We start from the raw sequence: 25282 nt of genomic DNA, 5'->3' as shown, positions 1-25282 counted from the left end.
CGTAAGCTCCTTCATACAGCAGGAAACATCGCTCGATCACGGTCTAATAGGCCGTCCGCCAAAAGAAACCTTCTCTCAACCGGTGGTGGTATTGCGTTCGATTTGAATTCGGTTTGATTAAAAAATCGCCTCCGGGCGAATGGTACGTGAAGGTTTTTTCGGTAGGTTTACTCCTGCTCGGAATTGCACAAATCCCTCCCCGACCCGTGGGTGCCTTCTTGATTAGGTTCTTATTGAGGTAACCGAAATAAAGGCCACCACCCTATTTCGCTCTAATGCAACCCCAAGTTGCCGCAGGGGCGATCCAGTTGTGGTTTTCAATTTCATGCAGAGTTTCCTGCTTCTCTATCGTACGGATTTTGTGGATGTGTGGCTGCGGGGGCTACTATCGGGCAGGCGAATAACTCATCGGTGGCCGAGGAATGCTTTGTTGTGGGAGCTTATGGAACACACACACACACACCGGTGGTTCACGCGTTAGCGATGATTAATGAGCCTTTTGCTGACGGCCCTTAGTGGAGTAAAGTTCAATAGTTAGCGGTCGTAAACTAATGAACTTACGTCGTGTAACCGGGCTGATGAAATCGTTTTCGACGGGTTTGAGTGTATGCCGAGTGAGCGTATGATGTCGGTTGGCTGGGAGTAAGAACGTTTCATCAAAACAACGCTGGTTTGAATCTGTCATTTTAATTTGAAAAAAAAAACTCAATTTATTTCCCATGACAACTGATCTCATTACGTTTCATTAGGTTTTTATTTGAGCCGATGTGGATGTATTCGAGCTCTAGACATATGCTTCTGCATGAAAGTTATCCACAGTTCAGCAGTTATACTGAAATCTTCAGAATCTCTCAACCGACGTGAAGCAAATCACGGTTCACGTTATCTGTCACTCTGCCATCAGCCTTCTACCGAGCTGCATCTCATCCAGACACGCCCGATAGGAGAAGCGGAATGGTTTCAGGTCAAGATCAGCAGTTCGATCCCGATGCCGATCGTACCTTTCACTTTCCTCTTCCGGAAGGCGTCAGTTGTCGCGCTGAACGAACGAAACCAACCACACACTAGCAGAACAAACGGACAGCCAACGAACATGCAGGAAACATTTCGATTTCGTTCCCTGCATCCCGTCCGATTTCCGGGACCAATTGGCTGAGGGTAGCAAGCGTTAGGTTAACTTTCGCTCACGAGGCGAGGCACATCGACGAGAGAGGTTGCTTGCGGTTGATCTTTCTGTTACGGCGGCTTCTAATGGGCCATCGATTGGAAGTTTGGGATAAGTTTGATAAAATCTAACCCCGTTTTTTTACGGATCTCGGGCGCGTGTAAAGCGACACAGAAGGAGTCTCTCCCAATTCCGTCCTATGACCTGACCCTGACAGAGTTCGGACTTCCCGCCGCGCGTTGTACAACGGATCCACATCGACTCGCTGTTGTTGAGCTTCTAGCTAAACCATCGTTTCTTTCATTAGCTCAAAAGCTCACTTCAGAATTCCAACGTCTTTGCCCGAGCGGATGGTTCCTCTAGGCTATATGTCCGGATTTCAGTGATTCGCAACCTCCAAATCGGCCAAAAACAAACAATGCCCGATCGTTGTTGAGGCTCGGTTGAGGTTAGGTCGCGTTGAACAACCCCGCCAGAAGAAAAGGGAGTGGTTCGCAAGCAGACGCTCATCCGTGTGCCATAGGGCGGTCAGGGTGAAGTTTTTGGCGAACTTCGTACAATGAAAGGCTGGAGATACAGATCAATCTGATCGGAAGAAACCATAAAGGGGAGCGTTCATATAGCGGAACTCGGGCGTTAGAGCTATATCGCCCATTGAGATCGCCGGCATCTAGCGCTAGAGGGCCAGCCTGAATGTGCTGGCTGGTTTGTGCTCTCGATGTCTATCGTATTGTGTTCATTTCGCTTTCCGCCGGGGGAAAACGCATTCCTATTTCCAGCTGGGAGCAATTTTACAGCCCACAGGTCACCTCGACGGAAAGGCCATTCGAAAGCACACTCAGGAAAGAGTTCAAAGTGGTTTCTATGAGTAGAACTAGCGTGCTTGAGCACTTACTGGGGGGAAATTATGATCTTAGCAAATTTTATGCTCATCGCTTCGCTTAGCAAAACATTAAATTTATGAATCAAGATCGCTTGAATTGAAAAATTGGCAAAAACAACACCACCGACAGGGAGAAAAACCGATGGCAGAGAAGAACCCGTGAAGAAACTCATTCGGCTCACCTCGTTTGCTTTTTTCCGGTGGCTCCTAATTTCTTCTCAAATTTTCTCCCCGCACTACCATTTCCGGCTGCACTTTGGTGCCAGCTTACCGGTTAGAGAACTTTTTCCTGTACGAAACCGAACACGCACGCACACCCAACGGAAGTGGTTTGATACTTCTGGCTACCTCGTGATGGCGCGGATATCTGCGTTGCTCAGTCATTTTCGGCCGAAACCCGATTTCAAGAATCGAGAACGTAATTAACCTCCGTTGCCGTGCCGGACCGGATCATGATCGGATCGGGGGGAGAAAATTGCTCTCAAAAGTACATTACGGAGCGCGGTTCTCGTTAGAAGAAAAAAAACAGCCCCATGGTTTGGAGGTACAAAAAATTACGTACTCGCCCTCGTTTGAAGTTGTGCAGGATGGAAAAAAAAAATGAACGTAAAGTAAGCAGCAAATGCTACTGGACGGGGGGATGCTTTTTACGCACGAAGGAAACGCCCGAATGTGTGTGCATCCCCATTTCGTATCATTTTCTAATGATGACGCATTCCGTCGGAAACGGAAATGTTTATTAGTTTTGGGAATGCCGGTTAGGCGAAAGCAATGAACTCTTTGTAGAGCAGCGAACATTCGATCGTTGATGTGTTTACTTCAAATGTATCTTGCATTATCCCATCCTCAGCAGAAGTTTATTGTTCAGAATAAAACAGAAGACCTTGTCTCCCTTGTCTTAGCGAGCGTCTCCAAGCCAATAATAAATCGCAGATATATGCTACATGCTGCGTACTTTGTGTTTAAAATGCTACTCATAAACCCGGTTGAGTTTAGATGAGCTTGAACCATCTAGCTACACTGTCAAAATGATGTGATTTATTGACATCTCACCTTCGCAGGGTCAAACAGAGGACTCCTTATGGCTTCCACATCGACCCTAACCTGTCACAAACGGGATCACCCGCGCCAGTTTGGCAGCTCGCTAAAGTCATTTATTTGCAAATGATTTGCCGCGAAACACCGCTCTACGCACGACGCCATCTGTTACCCAGGAGACCTTCGGGAAGCCTTTTTGCAAGCCAACGCCAGCTGTGAGCAACCCTCAGTGGGGTGGTCCAACCCCGGGTGACTGTCATCTAAATTGCCGCCCGGCGTACGATCGATCATTGCGCCGGCATGCGCCTCATTTGCGTACATTAAATCTAAACATCTTCGAAAAAGTCATGGCGGCAAAATCAGAGCATGTAGTGGAAGCCGCTCATCATCTTGCCGCGCGACAGGCCAAGAGGGTGCTGGGGGGTGGGGAAGGTTGGTGTTGGAGGGGGAGGAGAGATTGAAAAAAAAACATGGGAATGTAATTAACGGACGCGAATGCGCGCATCGATGGTTCGAAAATGGCGCGCATTCGACGAACTGGCAAAGGAGCCGTTTTGCTGGTCTTCCACCACCGTTTGACCGACAGCTCATGGGGCCCGCGCCATCATTCAATTCCTGTGCGATGTGTGTGTGTGTGTGCTCGTTGCCCCCCCTCCACCTCCCACTTTGTTTGCCACCGTCCATGAGTGCGGCTGTCATTTTCATTTGGCAAATTGCGTTTGGCCTAGATTCCGGCGGCACCGAGCCCCGTAGCGTTGAATCTGCATGTGTGTATGTGTGTGTATGTGTGTGTCTGACTCCTTTCTTTGCAGTTTTCCCGATTTCTCCACCCGCGACCCGCGGTGGTGCCGTTTTCACCCCCCCCCCCCCCCCCCGCACCAACCCTTGGGTTTCATTCAACTGGTGACTTTTTAAAATATCACTTTTAATGAGTCCCACTGTTCTCGCAAATGCCTTTTGCGAGATGCAATTTTAGGAAGGCCGCTTCACTCGACCGGACGGATGTTTTGCACTCAGAGAAGGCCTACATGAAGGGATTTCCCCCTTCCCCCCCGGGTGGACGGGAGAGTGTCCTACCGATCGTTCGATATGCAGCTGACAGCCAAATTAATGACCCCCAAGCGAATGTGTGTGTGTGTGTGTTTGTGGCTGTGTGCTGGTAGACTAGCGAGTCGGACAGACGAACAAGGCACAAGGCTGACACAGCCCCGTTGCTGGTGCTACTTTACCGATCTGACATCCGGATGCGTATCGTTCGCTGGGTCTTTCGCTGGTTCCGTGTATAGGGATATCGAGCTTGATCGGAAACACGTGTGTACCTTCGATCGGGGGGCGCTGGTTGCACCCACTGCTGCAGAATTGGGAGCAAAATTCTCGGCACCGTGTGGTAACGTTTGCCAGCAGATCCCTTCCAAGTGCTCTGACTGACCAGCCCTAGCATTTGCATATCAGCTAAATGTCAAACCAGCGTGTCCGTGCGGGAGCGCGCTCTGCTTTGTTCCGTGTGCGAGAATCCACTCGCCGCTGGAACGGGGTGACTCCTTAAGTGGTACTACGGCGGCCCTTTGTTGACGCTGGCCAGTAACTAGTCCAGTGGGATACGCTTTTGCCTGTTGAAGAGCTACACATTCCCTGTGGTTTCTTGGCATCAAACCATGTGTCTACTGATGCTTGCGGAAGAAAATCAAGAGCACCGGCGGATCCTTTGTCTGTCACGGTGGGAGGAAAAAAGTGAAAGCTGCACAGAATGGAGTCTCGCGTGTGCGCTTTTCCGTTTTAGTCAAATGCACCTTCCGGTATCGCGCGACCGTTTCTATTGTTCCGGCTCGTTTGCATCTGCCATATTGCACCCGAATGCGATGGCAATGTGGTGAATTTATTTTTCCCGAGCGTTTCGCAGCCGCTCGAATATCGAAAGATGGCTTTTTAGAGCTGTTTTTCTGTCGCACAACGTCCCAAGCGACGACGGATGCATTTTTTCCGCCGCTCGAGGCGTCGCGTTTCCGATCTGGATCGGTGACCCGGCATGAAAAGACGATGACGATCGGTTGTCGCTAGCTAGATCACGACACGTCGGAACTCGATGTGCCACACGGTTTCGTGCATCGTTTGCCGCGTTCTTTTTTTGTTTTCGCGAGACCCGGCTTTCGATTTCGTTTCCCGCTTTCCATGACGACGTGCGGAATGTTAATGCCTTCAGACACTCTCGGGGAAGTTTTCCTTCCGGGGGTGCCCACTAAAGCCGGCACGAATGGCACGAAAATTGAAGCCTGGATGAAGATTTTCCGGATCAAAGCTTTTCGCCTTCCCCCAGGTGATTGTGTTTGTTTTATTTGCTTTTTCGAGTTTGAGGTGTACGATCAACAACGATCACAACGGCACGACGGCCATTCGTGTCATTCCGTTTGTCGATGCAACCCTCGCCGGGTGCGATTCTTCGTGAACTCGTTGCTCGTGCGCTCGCGATGGCATAATTGCACAATCTCTCACGGGCAGCGACCCGGGGTGGCGATGAATCAGGGAGAAGGATTTGTCCGTCGTCGAACCTTGTCTACCGTGTCCCCGGAGGGCACATCTTGAGGAGTCCTCTTTCGATGGTGGCGATGGTTTCCAGGTGACCTGTGGGCGCCCATAATCGATCCCGGCGCGACATCAGTTTCCCCGACGTGGTGTAATCGTTTGTCGTGGAACGACTGGAAAATGGCTGCCGCAAGTTAAACGGCGCTAGCAGGAACTGTACATTGCTGGAGGGTCTCGGAGACACGGTTTCACTTTTCAACCGAGTGTGCATCGAGCTGTCTTACCGGTGATGTGTTCTTTAGGGTGTTGGAATGCTCTTAGGCCGCTTGGACAGTTCAATTGGGTTGAAATTTAGGACGATTTGCTTGTGCTTCAAAGGGTTTAGAGCACTCTCGCCACGATGGAACCTTGTGCCAAAATTCAAAGGGCTAGAATGAGCTGCAGCAGCGCCATCGATCAATTGTGTTCGAATTTTTGTAATGTAAAGCTCTCCTCAGCAATGCTTCTTGATGTCTCATCTCCATCGTCTTTTCAAAAGCACACATTCCTTGGCACGCAAATCCCGTTATTTTTAACGATTTATCTGCCACGGCTGGCCGCGTGGCGATTTTATGACAAATTTTATCCCACCCGCCAGTCTCGAAGGTCAGTGGTTCGATTTCAGGGTATAATTTCTGTTTATGGGTGCAGCAGTAAAACATCCGCCTGCACACAGAATGTCGCTTTCGTTTCTATCGGTCCCGGGAGCTTGGGACAGGGGCTACGTTCGATTGATGGAAAATTTCTCCCCAATGCCATAAAGTTGGTGGCTTGAACAGTTTGGTGCAGCGGGCGCAAAGGGCGAGGCACAGCCGAGAGAAAAACTGGAGTGCTGGAAGTTGGTGGGGGGAAAAGAAAAATAAACCAAAACCAGTCCCCATAAACACCGGTAGCCCACGGATTTGACCCGTTAAAGAGCGCAAGCAAAACCCACCAAAAGTCAGCCGTGGCGCGGGCTGAGCCTTCTAAAGGTTGTCTCGCCTTTGGGAGCTCGTGGGATGCAACGCGCGTACATAAAGAAGTCGATTGTGTCGATGTGTGTCCGTCACGATGGCCATGTTGGGAGAATGGCCGGTGGCAGCATGAACGCGGTGACCACGGCCGAGGTTCGTTAGCATAAGTGGACCAAAAACCGGGCTACCGGGAAGAAGGGGTAGTTTAGGAATCGAAAACGAAAGCATCCAGAATCGCAGCTGCTGGCGTGAAGCGGGAGAGAGATGCAGATTTATAGCGTCTTTACGAGAGGGCTCGCATGGATGAAAGTGAAGCGAACACATGGCGTGAACTTGGCGTGTGTTTATTTTAGCAACTTTCTCTTACACCAATCTCTGATCTTCGAGGGTTCTTCGAGATCTGGGCGTTTTTGTTATTCGTCTGAGAAAAAAACCCCGGATAAAGGTGGGCAGAAATGGTGGTGTGACTTATGGTCGTGCTAACCCCTGCTGTCCTTCGAAATGTGGGCCCTAGAAACGGTGACCCTGAGGTCATCTAACTTCTGAACCAACGTCTGACGGACCGCTCCTATCGCGTGATTCAGAAATAGAGCCTTTATAATCGAACTGTTGTCTGAGCGATGACAGAAGCGTTCTGGAACGGCGCCAGATGATGAGTGACGGAATCATGTCCACGACAACCACCAGCGTTCTCATGATCGAATCGATTGTAGGTCGACGCCACCCGTTCTCGGATCGATCGAATGGAAACTATCCGTTAATTCCAATGACGGGGGGGTTGATGTTGCGTTGCTATGCACACTTCATCCCGCCTGAGAAAACCTGAGCTTGATTATATCATCCGACCTCTGTGAAACTTTCGAAGCGAAGGGAAAACGGAATGCTGCCGGAGTTACGAGCAAAATCGGCAGCGCACGGGAAGCAATGCCGAACTGCGAGGCCACGGATGACCTGGTCAATTACGCTCTGGGCCCCGTGGAGTTCACGAGCTCGTGATGGTCCTACGCCGGTGACCCAATTTTAGACGCCGCCTCAGGGAGCGACACACCGATACACGGGGTGCGATGGTAGCAATTGGGACTTCCTACTGTCTATTCCTTGGATGAAAAAAAAAAATAATGTTAAGCAGAACTAGCGTTTGGTGAATGTTTCTCGTGGGGATATCTTAGGAGAAATAGACGTCTTTTTTCTCGAAGGTACACCCATGAGTGTTCCAGAACCTACTCGAGGTACTATACGAAAGTTGGGTTTGAATTGTTTAACCACTCGCCAAGACCCATTCCCAGAGGAATCTACAAAGTACTGCTGCTTCTGCGCTAACTAGCGCCCATCGAATGCACCCGCGCTGGAACGAAACGCGTCCCGAGGATCATTTCGGCGTGCCGCGAGCGTTCGCGGAATTGGCGGAAGTTTTTTTTGACGTAAATCGGCAAGAATCGTGAGCAGAGAAAGGCCACAGCCGCCGCCGTCTGACCAGGGCGAGAGGTCCACTTGTGAAGCTGTACGCGAAGGTGTAGGGAGCCACAAATGAAGCCACAAATCCACCTCGGCTCGTCCGGCTGTCATGGCGAACAACTTGCAGACTTACCTGCGAGAGTGTGTTGCTTCATTCATTCGAGCCTGCCACGACCAAACGGCGTGGTTTCCGCGGTAAATTGGTGTCGATGTCGATGCCGATTGACGCCACGATGATGAGACAGCGACAACACGTTGCCCCAGCCGTGTGATGGTCGTGCTGGCTGGCTGGGTTTTGGTGCAAAAAGAAAAAATGCCAAGTCCGCGAAATGCACCGCAAGACGGGAAAAGTTCTATTTCGTGACTTACAGTCGGACTAATTAGACGAAGGCGAAGAAAAGGCTTCCTTTTGCGTCGTGAATGCCGGACTGACCACCGCTACACTGGCCGCAACTTTCATATCCCCAGGGGAGGATAACGGACTGTGGTCCATCCCATTTGAACCTGGTTCCAGAAACCGCGCTCCCAGGGGAAGCAAAGTGTTCAATATTTCTCACTCTCGTTGACCTTTTTTTTTCGGGGTGTAACGCTCCGTACTTTCTCGGTTACGATGGCGCGCTATTCAACACTTTAGGTCATTAGTCCTGCCGATTCCACTCACTTTCTACTCGGCGAGAAGCGTTCGGTTTCATGCTAGCAAGGCGGAAGCCAACCGTTCCGTATCTCGCAGGACATTTGCGAGCTGCAACCCTGATGCCTTGAGGGCGAAAATAAAAGAAAAACCCACGAACGAACCGCGCATCAAAACGGCAAACGTTTCACCGGTGCCAGGGAAATCTTCGCTTCCCGGAGTTGATGCTCTCTCGGCCTACTCCTTTTATCGTGCAACCGTCTGAACGGTGCAATGCGCGACCGTGCGATCATTAGCGATCGTAATTTACGCAGATTGACTTTATCGTCGACACCGCAACCGTGTCGTGGTCATCGGACAGCAACACTCAGACGGCTTGTCTGGCCGAAGGGGTCTCCACGATGGCCAGCAACATTGTCACGTTGGTCGATTGTCTCGCGGGGCCTACGCAGAAAGCTGTTGCATTCGCGTACGTGCGCCCATCCAGAACCGCAAAGCAGACCGCAGAGTGTGTCCCAGTGGCTTGACGTGAAGATCGAGGATCTCTTTCGAGAAAGAAAAAAAAAACCAATCCACCAGATCGTAGCGAGCAACATTGTTGCTCGTCGGTTCTCTCACGCCGGCTTGGGACCACTTGACGTGAAGGTCCTGATCCTCCGAGGCGACTGCTTGCTTTAATTAAACAATCGAGTACACCGATCGTGGCTTTTACAGCAGCAAGCCAGCAAAGAACACAAACTCGCACGTTTATGCCATCTCGAATCGGGGACGGCTCGCACTGATTCGCTGATTGGAAGAACTTCATTCGCAATCGCTCCCGTGGAGCCCTAATTAATGGGGCTCTTAAACGATGCGCTCGCGGTCACAATGCACCCTGTCCTGGTGGATGGGTTAATAATGGGCTGGCTGTGGTGATTGCCGATTTGCTTACTAAGTGTAAACATGGCAAGTGCGAATGAGGTCGGTTGCTGCGACGACGGACCGCCGGTCAGCTAGAGCCCTCGCCAGACGTCCGATTCTATCTCTCATCCTGATCGAAAGAGCCTTCAAGGCGTACCAAGGTGGGCTTTTTCCGCACGGCTAAGAGACGTTCCTGCAGGCCATGACGATGGCCGGCGAGGCGTATCGATTCGCGTACACACTCAATTGTTCTCGCGCTTGATCAAGTAATCGAGCCAACGCGAGACCTTGAAAAGTGCATCCAACCAAACCCACCCTTGCTTGAGGGTTACTGAGGGTAAACTCACCACCACGCGACCGACGGCTGGTTGGCCAAACGAATTGGCAATAATTTGCTGCGCTGTCGCTGCGGTGATGGTGGTTGATTGGATTCTTCATTTGCACGTTTATCTTCCCGCAGGGGCGTATTAATAGCGTCTATTTTTCTCGCTTATCTGCCCCGGTGCCTGTGCGGTCTGTGGTTTATGATCGCGGTGGGAATGAAGATCGGCGATCTTCCGTTTCGCGGCCGGTGAGTGATCTTTTGCCTGGCACTGGGAAAAATAAAAATGGAAGCGTTTCCTCTGTGTGCTCGAGAAATAGAATGTAGCGCGCCTCCCGGTCGTGCTCTCTAATGGAAAGTCAAGATCACAGCAGAATTTTGAGCACATCACCCGTGTGAGATCTGATAGAGAAAAATCAATTTGAATCAAGGCCCCACATCTGGTGGAAGTTTTACGCTTGTGCATGCATAATTTGTGCCAAATTAGTCCGCAACCAAATGATGCCACCCGTAAGTGGTCATAGCGCGCTTACGGTGGCGGCTAAATTGGTTTGAAGTTTCAAGCCGTTTGCGGTCTGTCTCTTTTCGAGGTCCATCTTCAGCTCCAGCTGCCTTTTTTTGCTCTTTCGCACGTTCGCTTTCATTCGAACGAAACCGCTCCAGCGCAAGATCTCACTCGAATCTTATCCACGGCCCATTTGTCGTATCTGTTCTAATCAATCATCGCGCGGATCCCACCCTGAAGGAGCGTTTTGTCGTCGTGGGGTTGCAAACTGAATCGCCCGATCTTCGCCACGTGGGGTCGATTGCGCGACCATCTGTCACAGCTGTCATCATTAGTGCGTCAGGCGCCGTTTTGTGCTTCTTCCAGTGAAGCGAGTGAATGTTTCGTGCAACGCTTCACCGAAACGCGTTTCGGTGGCGTTTACGCAAAAGCTCGCCTTCTGCTCAATGGGGGTGAAATTTAGCGATGTCAGGCCTTCGAAGGGTCGCCAGTTTCGACGCTACTAATCGCTTACATAAACCGGGGCGTCGAGCGCGAGAAACGCCATCGCTTGCCGCTTTGAAAATCATAACAATCTCAAGTGGGTCCCGCTGAAGAACTGTGGCCTTGTGGGGGAAAATTACTCGATTTCACGCGGGAAGCTCCGTCGGTTACAAATGAGGCAGATTAGGTCAAACGCACAGTGAAATCACAGTGGCGACGACAAAAGGCTCTGGCGTTAGAGGATCGGAACAAAATCAACACACAATCAACACACGCGCGTACTCTCGTAGTGGGATGGAGTTGCGGGTATTTTATTGCGCTTGAATACGCATTTTCCTTGTTCCAGCTGCTGCGAGCTGCTCACGAAATGTCGCTTTCGAGAGCTCCACTCGTGTGGGTCATCGGGGGCTGGACGTTGTAGATCAAAACAGATAGATCATGGCAGATACCGCGTCGAAGCGCAAGCGATGGAACCGCTTTTGCTGCCCCATCCAAAGCTTCGCAAGATAATGCGATTAAAACCCCGTTCAACCCAGCGCGGGAAGGCTTTGTCGGTGTGCCTTCATCACGCTTCAAACTCGAAAAACAACTCGCTTCCAACGCCACCGTGGGTTTGTTTTTGTTTTATGGTTCTACCAGGTTCGCCTAGTTACGCCGTAAATCTTAAGCCGTCAAGTGATCGCCACGTGAAAGTGAAGCATCGTTCGGGAGGTTGAGCAATCAACTCCCTTCTGTAGTCGCTAAACGTGTGTGCAGTAAGCCACATTGGAGGAGGTCGCGGACTCCTTCAGGGAGCCATCGTTGTTCTTAGTCTCGACACAGGCACAACTGGGTCATGCTGGTGAGCATCATTTCGTCACCATACACCTCTCGGAAGCCGTTTACGATCAGGAGATGGTTTTGCGATAGACTGAAGCGTTTGAGCGCGCGCGTGATTTGAAATCCTCTCGCGTGTGTGGTCGCACCAAAAATGCGCGGAAAAGCCCATAAAAACATGCATGCTACTGCTGTTTAATCGCTCACCAACCCCAAAACGACACGGAAAGGGCAATTGCTTGCCTTGCTCTCCGCACGGCTCAACAGCTAATGATGCTGCAAGGTATCGCTTTAAAATAATAGCGATGACCACAAGCAAGGAAGAGCGGCGCACTTCGCGAAAGCGTGGGGAAAATTTTCACGGTTTATTTTCCTCGCCCCACAGGGGGCCGTTCGGAATCGACACCCAGGCAGACAGGCAGTAACATCAGCCAGGTCGGAAGCTCTCGATACAGCACACGCGTGCTACTAAAACTGGCACATACGCCAACCGCCGGTGCGATTACGATCGTTACACGATCTTCATCTATTTCGCCGCGGCACTTGTGCGCGCAGTTTCCACGCCAGCCCGGGTCTCCCTCTCTCATTTCCATTGGCGAAAATGGCACAAATGTGTCAGAGGCGAGCCTGCACTCGTGGTATGCGAAGGGAAAGTACGGTTGTTCCAGCCAACAACACCACATCGCCACAAATGCCGGCCGAATGGCAGCTGCATCTCCTGCCCAGCAGAGAGGAGACCCTAGACAGGGGTAGCATTCTTGCCTGGTGGCTCGGGGTTGTTTTCCCTTTTGTAGGTCGGAATGCTTCGGGTTCCGTTGGGGTGCATTTTTTGGGCACGAAACTTTCGCGTGAGCTCGCGGTCGCGGTTTTACGCGCGCTGGTTGTGGAGATGCACCACCCGGTGTTTTGGGATGCATTATCCTTGTAAAGGGAGCTCGTGTTGTGGTGGCAAAAATTACATCCCCACCAGAGTCAGCTGCATTCACTCAACCGATAACAGTGAGGGTATTTTTTTTTGTATCACTGCCACACAAATGAGGCTACTGGCGCCTTACCAGAGCTTGCATCTTCCTCCGAGCAATCATAGATAAATGCCAATTGCCCTCCGGTGCCTCTCGCTTCCATAAAATGCACCGCGCATCCCTACGGCCTTGCGGATGATATTTTATATTCAATCTACCGCCCCCATGGAAGGCAGCCATAAAATAGCATCAATGCATCGATCGCATGCGCGCGCCGCTCGAGCACGCACGAAAGTGAAAAGTTAACAACTAAGTAGGCACATAAAAAAAGCCGCTCGCTTGGGGTGTAATTTTTCCTTGTCCTGTCCGTTTGGGAGTGCATTTTATGCTTCTTTTTCTGCTTCTTCTCTTTACGCTGCACCTAGAGCCTGCGCTATTGTTGATATTGGCTTGTAGCGCTTCCCTTCGTGCGGTTGGGCTGAGCGTGCGCCCTTCCACAAGACGCGGATGTGTACACTTTGTTCGAGTGGTTTTGCGCGGGAGAGAGAGAGAGAGCAATAAAAATAATCATCTTCATCATATGTTTGATTGCGTGCGCAGTGGCGTGGCGGAGGCGAGTTATTTTTCGCGCCCCCCGGGGTCGCTTTGTCGTGGCTCCCAGGCTGCTGCTGCTGTTGCTGCTAGGTTGCAAACATATCGTTCCGAGAGAGGGCGTAGGTGTCGGATTTCGTATGAATCCGGCCCGCAAATAATGCGTTCGATCCCACGTTTGGGTGGAGCCCATGATGCGTATGCGCACGTACAAACATACGAAATGAAAAAGAAGAGAAAATAAAAACAAACATGAGCCCCTGAGAGCTGGCAGCCGAGAAGAGGTAAAAGAAAACTACATCACATTCGCAATTTGAATGATAATGTAATGAAAAGAAGAAAAAAAACGAGTGGAAAGTGAGAAGTTCATGACCTCGGTAATAAAATACGCGCGAATCCGTTTCGCGTTCCAGCTCAATAGGACCGGGAGGGGGTGCGATCATCTGCGGGGGGGTGTGCGGGGTAAATGATCGCAAAATATTGCACGGATCGCTCGGATCAATGGATGGCAGGATTTAAAAATATCTACATATTCGCTCCGCAGCATAATGATACGTGCGCGTGGTGGTTTTTTTTTGTCTTCATTCGCTTCGCCTCGTCGCTTTGGGTCGAAAAATCGAAATTGAAAACCTTCAACCCTCGCCAGGGAAATTAAATCGCCCGGCACGGGACGGGCGGATCCCTGCAAGGATGGTGCCAGGATGGTCGATGATTAAGAAAAAGAAATGAGAACATGCGTGTGAACTGAGGTGAAATTGAACCGGGCAGGATATATCGTGCGACGTAATTCCCGAGAAATCTCCGAATCGAATCGGCTCTTAAGCTTCGAGTATGGGTGGTTTTAAGATGGGGAAAATAAAAAAAATAAAGCACGCACATTTAACTGTCGAGAGTGTCGGGAGGTGTTATGGTTCACGCCATTCAGAGAATGCCTGCAATAGGGATACACATCGCTAGATCTTGCGATCGTGGGCCTTTTTTTTCGCATCCTGGTTCCAGCGATGGCGTTACGTGTGTGATGTTGTAAAATCCGCTCGCAAACAATGAGTGTTGTTTCTAAACTGTTCACTACTCACAAACAAGCCCTCCGAGACCACACTCTCAAATACCCGTAATTAACCATTAGCCACAGTCGCTAATTTGGAAATCGGTGTCACTTTTTAACGCACTTTTTTTGTTGTTGCTTCCTTCAACTGCGGCTCCTTGAAATGCTGCGTCGACCTTTTTCAGCCCAAAAGGCCAGCAAAGGTTCAACATGCGCCTACGCCACGCGCTTGTCCTCGTTTCGGCTCGACGGTATAATGGCGTGTGAAAAATCGAATCAATCCAGTACGATCGATCGATCCGTGCGTCGTGACGACAATGTGATAATGCGCTACTTCCTTTTTCGCCTGAGGCAACCGTACGCTTCGCGCGAGGTGCACCCATGCAGCTTGGCCCTGGAAACGGGCTGCTAAAATACAAAAATCAATCCCATCGTTACCGTTACATCCCCTTTGTGATGTGTGGTTTTTTTTTGTTGTTTAATTTTTTTTCTCTCCCTCACCCGACCCTGTGTGTCGCTGCGTGGTAAACGGGAATTTGCGTAACTTCCTTCCAGGTTGCAGGGAAACGCGCGGCCGACCCACACGCTGCAGCCCGAGTCGTCACTCGGCTCACGCCCTTCACAACCAGCCCTAGGTAGGTGTATGCAATCTTCCCTACGCGGAGTGCCTAAAACAAAACGCGGCCCGCGCAAATTGCTACCTGCGTGGTGGAAAAGCCACGAGAAGGCTTCAGGAGGGAGTTAGAGGTGAAGGAAACCCGCCGGCAGAAGACACGCCGGACGAACTATATTCTATTACATCACGGCACACAATCGTGGGGTGGTTCTTCCCTTTCCCTTACTTCCTTTGGTCGTCGGGGGGCTCGTAAGCCCACCCCATAACCGCCGTGTTGCCTAACTCGGTGTAGAGATTTAAGAGCGTTGCTTAGTGGCTTTTAGTCTCTGGTTTTTTTTGCCCCCCTTTGGATGACGTCTGCTGAGGTAAACGCAAATCGTACTGTTTTGTGTCGAATTGTTTAGAAAAGCAGAAGAGCCCATATTATAAATGTAATTGACCTGTATTGGAGAGTAGTTTTGTTGGCTCGTAATGCTCGTAATGAACGCACACACGATCATGCGTGGTATTATTTGCTTTCTTTATGTCACGATCGTGAGCGCATTCGGCGGCACGATGGCGTGTTACTCAATGGAGGAAAATTTATACTTCCTCGGTGTTGGGAGGTCATGGCATGCGAGTGATTTTTTAATTGTCGTAAATAGCTGTTTTTATGAGGCTGAATTTTATCGCCTTCATTCGCCTTACGCCGGAACGCTTCGTGCTCATCATACGGTGAAATGTTTCAAAACGATGGAATCTGGTCATGGTGCAAAATTTATCACTCACAAAGCACATTTCTCACACCTTTTCGTAAAGAGCGCACTGTTTGTTGTATGACTGTCGTATAATCTTGTATCTGAGTTTGTTATCTCGAACCGTGCATATGCTTTCCAAAATTAATGGCAACATTTTACACAATAGATATTCAATTCATTGGCATATTAATTGTGATCCATTGCAAGTCCTGCCGTGAGTCGCTTTAAACGGATCTCTATCGTATCGTCATTCGGCATGTCATTGCTCATTGCCCCGTCGGCGGCTTGTTTCGTTGTGCTTTACATGAAAGATATAAATAATGCACAGCAGGGCACGTTTGTTTAACACGCCCAGCCCCGAAACAACCCCCAAAGCAAATAAAAAAAACCCCTGTTCGCGAGGACGCTTTGTGTCGCCCCATTTTCCCGCGTAGGGGATGCAACACAATTGCCCAACAATGGTCAATTCATGATCGAATGTAAGATCCAAACGTTTCATGCTGGCTTACCGATTCAAGCGGTGGCTTGTGAGAAAACGTGTAACAAGCGATGAAACATGCCACTTTAGTTGTACGAGCCACTGGCCTCTGAGGTGGCTGACTCTGGCTACCGGTGAGACACTAAAATATATATATAAATAATCTTCCACCGACCATTAGTCAATGTTTATCACGCTCCGCAATGCCACCTCTAACGTATCTGCTCGATCGGTGAATGGTTTATTATTCCGCATTCGCCTGTCCGCGATATCCTGCCCGGGCAGAGAGATACTTTTTCGAGGCTTTGGCTGCGGATCGACCGAACTGCCCTTTTGTTGGGGTTTTTGCTGGGTCCGCTCCCTTTTGCTAGGGTGTGGAATTGGCGTGCCATTTCGTTTGTGTCGGCAGGGTGACAACCGTTTCGAAATTTACCACCAACGGGCCATCAATAACAGCTGGCAGCGAAGGCGTGTAACGTACGGCACTCGGTATCAGGCGTTAAGTGTAACACGGCGCTGGCATAACTCAAAATTCCAATGTCCAATGAAATATTCGTTACATGAGCACGAGGAGGTCCTGTGGAGACACTAGCACTGCTGTCAGGTACGTGTTTGAGTCTCGCTTGACCAGAAGTCTTCGTTTAATCAAAAGCAAAAAGCAAAAATGAAATATCTACAATCCACCATTCCGCAGATTATTAACGACTGTGTGCCATTTGCTTTCGATTTCTCTCACAGACTGCGCCAGGATAGTGAGCTGCTTCTGTCACGTTCAACACACAACTGGTCCCAGCAGGACCTGCAGCAGCTGACGTCCTCGACGAGCAGCAGCATCGGCGACAACCACAGCTCGGCGGAAAGCAACAGCTCCTCTACGGAAACGCTGAAATGGCTCGGTTCGATGAGTGACGTGTCCGTGGCGAGTCATGCGACCAGTACGTCCGCGCTATCCAGTGCCGGTAAGTAGTAATCTGGTGGGTAGGAAAACAATACCCATCTCGTCGTCTCGGCGAAGCGATGCACACGCGCAAACCCGTCAATGGGAGGTGTCTTTGATAAATGATTACAATATACAACTTAATCGATTGGTCGCTGAAGCTGCTCATTACTTGCGGCTTCATAGCGTTTCATGAAGCGTTTGCTCATTCCATTTCCCACCGATTGAGCCCATCCCAAGCGTTGAATTCACCATATGCTCTCACTGTGTGAGTCGTTCTGGGTGAATGCAAAACAAACAGTAGGCCGGGTTCGTCGCCTGACGCCGCGAGAGCACTTTCGATTGAAGTCTTTCGTTCGTTTTTTTCATTCTTCGCTGGACGCTGCTGCTCCGCGGCGTCGATGACCTTTCGCCCGCGCCCGATTGGCCATTCGTTACCCGCGACGAACGGGTGTGCCCTTTTTGCTATTGCCTTCTAGCTGCTAAATGACTTCACCAGCGCTAAAGGTGGTTTTTACATTTTTCCTATTTAATTTCGTGATTTATCATCTCGAACCGTTCACCGGCGAACGGACGCCTTGGATCGTGGAAAACCCAAAGAAGACGGGTGAGAGTACGCTTTACCGTAGGGCGGTCCGTGAAGCACCTCAAGAACGTTGTGCACGCGATCGATACACACCCTTTGCGGTGTGTGAACATACGAGCGGTCGAACAGAAGCCCGACTGTGGGCCCGCAGCTTACCTTCGAGGGTGTAAATGAAATGCTTTTCCTTTCATCGCACGTATCGCTCTGCCCTCGTGCTGCCGATTGAAATCACAGCAAGTGATCATCGATTCGTTAAGTGGCAATTGAGCGAGAACACTGTTGGCACTGGGAGATGGAAATATTTCGTTTTTCTTTCGGAAAGCTTCCCGCGCCAAGGGAAACTTCCCATTTTCATGCAAATGAATGATAAATAACGAAGCGCATGTGAGCGATACCTTCCGCAAAGTCAAGCCGTAAAAGAAATGTATTCTTTTCTGCTCGCGGAACATCCCCTTGCAATAGCGCTTCCAGACGGGAACGGCACGGTACCCGGAGACGATCGCTTGGTGGAACAAAAGTGTGGATAAATTGATCGCACCTTCCCATCGGTCACAGCGCTTCACAGGACGATCACCTCATCTCGGTTCTCGCAGGCAGGAAGCTGGGCTTGGGTGTACGGCTGTTTTTTTTTTCTTGCGTTGCTTTTATTATTTACGTCCCAAGTGCGAAAGCGATTTACTGACGCTGGCGAATCGCTGAGCAGCGCGCAAATTACTCACCCGGCATTGCGCGGCCGCCCATGAAAGGTCGTCGTCCTTGCCGTGGTGGTTTTAACTGCCAGCGGGTCTAGGTTGGTTCTGTGCGTGTGCTGATGTGCCGTGGGTGGGTGTGCTCGTGGGAGTTTTGGAATGTTCTGTCTCGATTCACCCAACCTGGCCAACATCCGTGTCCGCCCGTGGCAGATGTTGTCAAACGGATGCATCTTGTGGATCCCGTTTTGCTCGTGCCGCATCGCAAATGGCTCCTTTGCAGCAGCCGGATAATAATCACCAGACCGTACAATTACGATCACTTTTGTCCATTTTGATCCCCCCCCCCCCACTACGTCTTGGTTGCGATCGACAAGCGAGGGCGCGAGTGCAACGCTTTTGTCGGTATTTATTTTCACTCAATTTTGTAGTGAACCGCCTGTTTGGCTGACATTCGCAAATCGCTTTCGCAGAGGGGACGTACACGGCCGCGGGATCGCAAATGGAGGTCCCATTTTTTTATCCTCCACAGAATCCATCAGCCTGCTTGTGACGGGAGAGGGTGCATTACCGTTCGCGTCGAGTGGCTCGGAGAGTTTGATTGAGAATGAGGAAGCGAACGAATCACACACACCGGCTGAGAGTTGGTCGTGTGCATTTGCTTGCGTATTAAAACTGTTTGCTATTTATTTTGATGGATTTATTGTGATTGCAAATGGTTGTGCTGCCGGTCGGCGCCGAAAGGTTATCGACCAAAAAGGTTACTCCTTTCCGTTGGCCGAGGTGCTGCGCACGTATCCTGGAGCTGTAAACGTGGCCACAGCTAGGCAGAAGAAATGTTGACCGCCGGTTGGGAACAAGAGATAGAGCACGGATCGGGTGCGATCGTTTATTCTGGACAATTTTCTTTCTTCACCCATCCATCCATTTTGTGTGGAGCGATTCACGCTTAAATGGAACCGCCCCACGGGGGTGTGTAATTGGTGGCCAGCCAAATGGTAGCGAAGGATCCTGTCATGATTGTTTGCATAACGGTGTGCAGCAAAAGCGGATAATTGCTTTCGATTCATGGAGGAAGCGTCGTATGAAGTTATTGCATCGTGGGTGCATTTTTATAGTGACATTTACGGCTTTGGGGTGCGATTGCAATGGAAATGCAAATGGTTTTTAGTTTTATTGCTTTTGGTGGTATTTAAAATAATCATTATCATGTACGCAATTGCGTCATGCTCGTGAGAAGGTTTAGGACTTGTCGAACACTCCCGATGGTCCTGAGTAAATTTTACTTACATTTTTAGCATCAAATTGAACGAGCTACGTTTCGCTCCAATAGTTAAGGATCGTCAACAGCGGCTACTCGCCATGTATGGAAAATGGATAAAAGTAAACAAATCGCTAGAAAAAACATTACTAACATAATAAACTCCAAGAATGGCGTCATCTTGGCATCATTGTCGCCTTCCTGCAGCGTTTGATGGGACATATCGAAGCGGTAGCAACAAGATCGCTCCTTAACACGACTCCTCATCAAGAGGCACGCCAATCGAAACGGCCGCAAATCGTGTTCCGCGTGTGGGAAAGCAAATCAGCACCATTATCTCAAATATTCCGCACTTCGCGCTGTCGCGGTGGGCGTTCGGTGGACGCCGTTGGGTTGAATAAACAACGCGAGCGAGAAATGGTTAACTTATGACCTCACTAGACGCTGAATAGTACGCCGCCTCCTTGGGCTTCTGTGCTTTCCTGGACGAGCGATGTTTCGCAGGACTTGAGATGGGCGAAATAGGGGTGAGCGAATGTCCGCGGTTAAAAACTATCATAAAAATCGTTTGCATATATGAAGCACACTCAGCATCTCATCAGGCCAACCGGTAGTGTACGCATTATTTGCATATTTCGCTACGTAAAACCCCACGTGATGGAAGAGATGTCTGGTAGCTTTTTCTCTCTCTCTCTCTCTCTCTCTCTCTCCGTCTCCCGAAGCCCTACAAATGTGTGTCACACACGTTTTTCATCCACCCCTAGGCACTCGGCAATGCATCACACGCGAATCCACCTCTCGATCGCTTATCCTTCTCGACTGTGCCTACTGCTCTTTGCCCGCGCAGACGGACACACACGGCTCGTGCATTCAAATGCAAACCGCCTCCTCGTGCAGCAAAACCCACGGAAAACTCGAGCTCGAAAGGAGGGGAATTTATTTTATCTCGCACTCGAATATTGTCGCAATCTTCAGCCCGACAACGACAACGCCCCGGTCACTCTAGACCTAGCCCGAGCCCTTGGCGTGTGCGCCGTTTCTTTGCGCTGGTCGTGGAGAACCTTGAATTCGATCTGGCAGTCAATAAATTATTGGCTCGCGAAATAAACGCATGAAAAAAAACGGGGTAGCGAGGGTTGAAAGCCGATTGCTGACCGCGCGTGGTTGCTTGGGGTGGAAAAAAGGGCGCTTTGCTTGGAGAGTGAATAAATCGCACGGGGCGCGTGAATGGTTCTTCTGTTGTGCGGTCAAAAAATCCACTCCTATTGTAGTGTGCTCTCCAAATTGTGCCGTCATGCGCGCGATATAGCGACGAATGATCGCAACACAAAAAAAACCCACAACACCGATCGCCCTTTATGCTTCCACTCGTTCTATGCTCACGTCCTCGAATCGCGTGCTCCCCGGGCATTGATTCTCGAAACGATCCCCTTCCCGATGACAACGAAAATTGTGTCCAACCAGGCGCGCTGGGGTTGAGTTCATTTAAAAAAAAAGCGGGGAACTGGTTTTCCTCCCTTAGTCCGACCAACCAACGGCAGCAGCGAGGTTCACCCGATAAAGGATTTGCTGTTCAACCGTCTCCCTGCGGGCGGATACCAAGCACCTAGAACAAACCGTAGATACCTGGCGAAGGAGACCAACACCGGTGTAGAATGGGCTATTTTTATTTAGGGAGTGGCGTTGGCGAACTTGGCGAAAAGCTAAAACACTTCGAAACGCCGCACCAACGAACGTTTGCGGTCCGGTCACAATTAAGTCACGACGTTTCACCCACCCCATTATCAGCCCGCTAGAAGACAAAGTTCAATGTCCAGCCAGGTCCAACCCGGGGACGAGAGATACCCGCCAAGGCGAGTCGGATGTGCTAATGCGAAACCGAGCACCGGTCAGGGCTGGAGCTTAACATTCCTGCAGCGACTTCTCGTGCGCTCACGAGCGTCTCATGCAGCCACAGTGTTCAGTTGTTTTGGGTGCGTTGTGTCGATGGCTTTTTTTTTTGAAGCCAATATGCTGCGTTTGCCATCATCAGCTACCACAGAAATGTGTTTGCTGTGGCGCTCGGTGAAAGAATGGCTCAAATTCAAATTTTGGTAAACGAGACTCATCTGATGGTGGCATCTGGAAAACACGCCTGACATCAGGAGCCACGAGAGCCCAAACTTCTTGGTAGTCGTAAAAATCGTCGTCCTTCTTTGCGGGAGCAATTTTCTCGGTTCTTCTCCCAACCACGCAGCTTCCTTCCAGAATGCTCCATCGAAAGCAGAAGTGAATGCACTTTCGCATCGATCCCACTCCCCCCAACCAAGGCCCGTCGAGGTGCGTCTCTTTGCCCTGGCTTCCTGGCTCATCCGCTCGATCGCCACCGCCCAATGACGGCGCGCCTGATGCACGAGAACGATTTCTGTGTCTCCGGAACCGGTGCCTACGGAATCTGTCTTCCCTCGAACGTGCTCGTACAGGGCACCGGGTCGCTTTGGGAGGAAGATCAAGGCAAACTTGGGACGTCTCCGGGATCGGGCAGCACCTTTAGGTGCGCTGGCGAGAACAGGTTTCCTGCGTGATCACATACACACACGCACACACACAGCCGTGCTGAAATGAAACAAGTTTATAGCCCTTCTTCCGCCTGAGCCCGACCTCAAAGGGGTCGGGGCCCGGTTTGGGAATGTGTTTTTTGCACTCCTTTGCGAGAGGGCAGGCCAGTGTCTTCCTCGGAACCGGGCCGACCGGGGTCCACAGCCCACGGGGAAGAATCGGGCGAAAGAAAGCAGCAGAAGCCATCGCAAGGAAAAAAAACAACGACGGCGGAAAACAGGAAAACTGTGAGCCCCATCCCCGGGGGTTGGCGTCCTTAGCTGAGCCCATGTCCCGGTTGTACGATTCGCTGCAGTTTCCAACTGGCCCGCGGGGCACGATTAGAGGCCCCCCCCCCCCCTGATGTGAGCTTACATGAATTGGGGAGAGCATTATATTTAGGCTGTGACCTGGCATCAATGATGACGCTGATGATGATGATGATACTGCCTTTGTTGTGAGGCGTAGCTTTACACTGGACCGCGCATGATGGTCCTTTTTTTCCCATTTTTTGTGTGTGCATCCTCAACCTCTCAAGCCAGCTCAACAGCTTCTGGCCACGACCTTGGAGATTAACGCTTGCGGTTTTGTGGCAGGTGCAATTTTCGTGATATGGGTAGCGTCCTGGCAGAGCGCGTCTTTCGATGGTTGGTGGCGTTTTTTTTTTACGTTGCGTGTTTTTTAATGGGTGGATGTGTTTTTTTTCTTCGTGTGTTCGTGCATGCCTTCTAACCCATTCAGCGGGCCCGGGCGTGTAATGGATGTTTTACGAAAGAATGTGTTTTTTTTTTATTCCGTTGCCATTTGCTTGCTGCTGCTGCTGCAGCCCGGCGGGCACGGCCAAACAAATCGTTTTTTAACTAATAGTGCAATAATTCTTACGAGGAACGATTAATTTGTGCTCGCAAATTAATGGGTTTACCACTCATTCGTTTGAAGAAGAAAAAAAACGCATAGGAGCCTGGTTAGCAACGCTTCAACATTTATGTCGACTGCAAACCGTGCGCGTGTTGAGTAGGGTAACATTTTTTTTCGATAGACGGGAGACTTTTACGAAAAATATCTACAAGCTCCCAGAAATCCAGTGCAATAAATGCGAGGTGTGGAATAAGCAACGAAAAAAAAAGAAGAAATTGGCGCCTGCGCATTTGGGCGTCCTTTTTTTTGGGTGCTGAAGCCCAGGATTTCGTCAGCCCGTAATCGGTTTAATCATGTGCGGCAGAGGATGCTGGTAAAAATAAAAATAAAACAAGGCTCCACCCAAATCGACGCCCTGTCGGTTGCTGATTGTTACCTCAAACTAGCCTCGCGTTTACGATGCGAAACGATCGCGACTGATCACCGACAGCTCGTCGTCGTTTGATTGCTTTTAATGAGCATGCGCATTCGAGAAGGGAAATGGGTATCATAAACGGGTCCTCTCGAGTCCTCCTGTCAGCTTTGGTACCGATAAAGTGCACCAGCGTGTGGCGTGGCGAAGCTACTTCTGCAACATTGTTATTGCACCAAGAAAAAAAAACCCGCACGTGGAGGATAGCTTAGCTTAATTTGGTTCTTGTGATTTGCTTCCCGTACAGCGTCCCGCGTGTTCTTGTGCAACGGTGCAAAATTGCAACGCAACGGCGACTCCTTCCTTCGAACGGTCGCTACCAAAGTGCCGTCATCGAAGCCTCTCCGGTCCGACGGTTGACGGTTGGGGGCTTTTTTTTATCTCTCTTTCATCGTAAATTTTATAGGCCATAATTTTGCGGATTATTTCTTCCGTAACATGGGATTAAACGGAATTGAAGAATCATCGATCCATCACCACACGCTGATGGTCGCGATCGCGCAGCCCAGCGACGGCTGCAAACTCTAATTCCCTTTGGCCGCGCGAAGGGATGGACGTACTTTATTCGCTTTGTATTTTGCGTAACACTCTGTCATCCTTCGGTTGGGCAGAGGGTTGAAAAAGGGAGTGATAGAGAGAGAGAGAGAGAGAGAGAGAGAGAGAGAGAAAAACACTCTGCTACATTGGCTAGAGCGAAGGTGGTTCGCAATGTGCGCGGTGGAATGATGATCCATCCTGTCGTATTTTCTACTTATGACGCGTAGGAAATGACTTTCCGATAACTTCTTGCAATCTTCGTGCCACCCTTTTTTGTTTTCTTTTGTTGCTCATTGGCTCAGTAAGAGCGCAAAATGCAACCGAAGGAAGTAAGACCGCGAGGAGAGGCTGCATGGTGGAATAAAATCAATTCCGAATGGGAAACAATTACGATGGCGCTCAATAAAAAAAAACGCCATTGACCAGGCGCGCGCGCGTTGTGGGATGTACATCCTTCGAGCTCGAGGGCTAAAGAACGTCCAATCCATTCTTTACGACGTTCGTGCCGTGTCTGGGGCAGAGAAACGTTGGTGTCCGCGGCACAAACCTACTCCACCGCTGTGCCAAGAACACCGATCGTAGCAACGTTGCAATCAGCGAGATTTCCGCAATAAAACGGTCTGATAGATCTATCTGGCCGAGAACGAACGATTGGTGGGTGAGATCGACGTTCGGGGCGTGTTGCGAACATTGCGTGGTCCGCGGCGTTGGCTTGTCAACAGCGGCACGTAAGAGGTGTAAGGTTGGAAAACTACCCATAAATCATCGGAGTTACCATCGAGCACCGAGTTTGCTGGTTGGAGGATATTGATTCTAATGACGGCTTGTACCTGGACAGGGAGAGTACAAAGTGAAAAAAAAATATATGCAAACAGCTTGACATGTCCCTTGTGACGTTCGCTAACCGCAATCGTTACGTTGATTGGTGCTTATGAACTTGAACTTCGAGAGCTCATGATTGTCATGTTAAACTTCAACGCGACATTGAAAGACTTTCAGCGGCTTAACGGGTGGCTTGCCGTTAAGAAACTGTTAAGATGCACGCACGCCCTGCCTAGTGACGAAGGCGTGGGAGTATCTCGTGCTGATTACAAGCACATAAACGTTTACAAACAGCCCCTTCTGTCCTGAGACTTCCTCTTGGATCTCATTAGATCCGATCAAAGAGAAAGAGACACGGAAATGCAAAGCGTGCGCTCATCATCGATGGACACCGTGATAGATTG

The 25282-nt window shown here is 50.2% G+C and overlaps 1 protein-coding gene across 1 annotated transcript in view; it reads left to right on the top strand.

Moving 5' to 3' along the window:
- Nucleotides 1-25282, top strand: part of LOC128723988 (uncharacterized) — a 119175-nt gene that overhangs the window by 3986 nt on the left and 89907 nt on the right. The window contains exon 3 of the mRNA XM_053817753.1: nt 16878-17098. Coding sequence (XP_053673728.1) covers nt 16878-17098 — 221 coding nt within the window. The remainder of the gene's footprint in view (nt 1-16877; nt 17099-25282) is intronic.

Source organism: Anopheles nili, chromosome 3, assembly GCF_943737925.1.
Source record: "Anopheles nili chromosome 3, idAnoNiliSN_F5_01, whole genome shotgun sequence".
Classification (NCBI taxonomy): Eukaryota; Metazoa; Arthropoda; class Insecta; order Diptera; family Culicidae; genus Anopheles; species Anopheles nili.
Note: the sequence above shows the minus strand (reverse complement) of the source record. Positions and strands in the feature narration are given on the sequence as shown.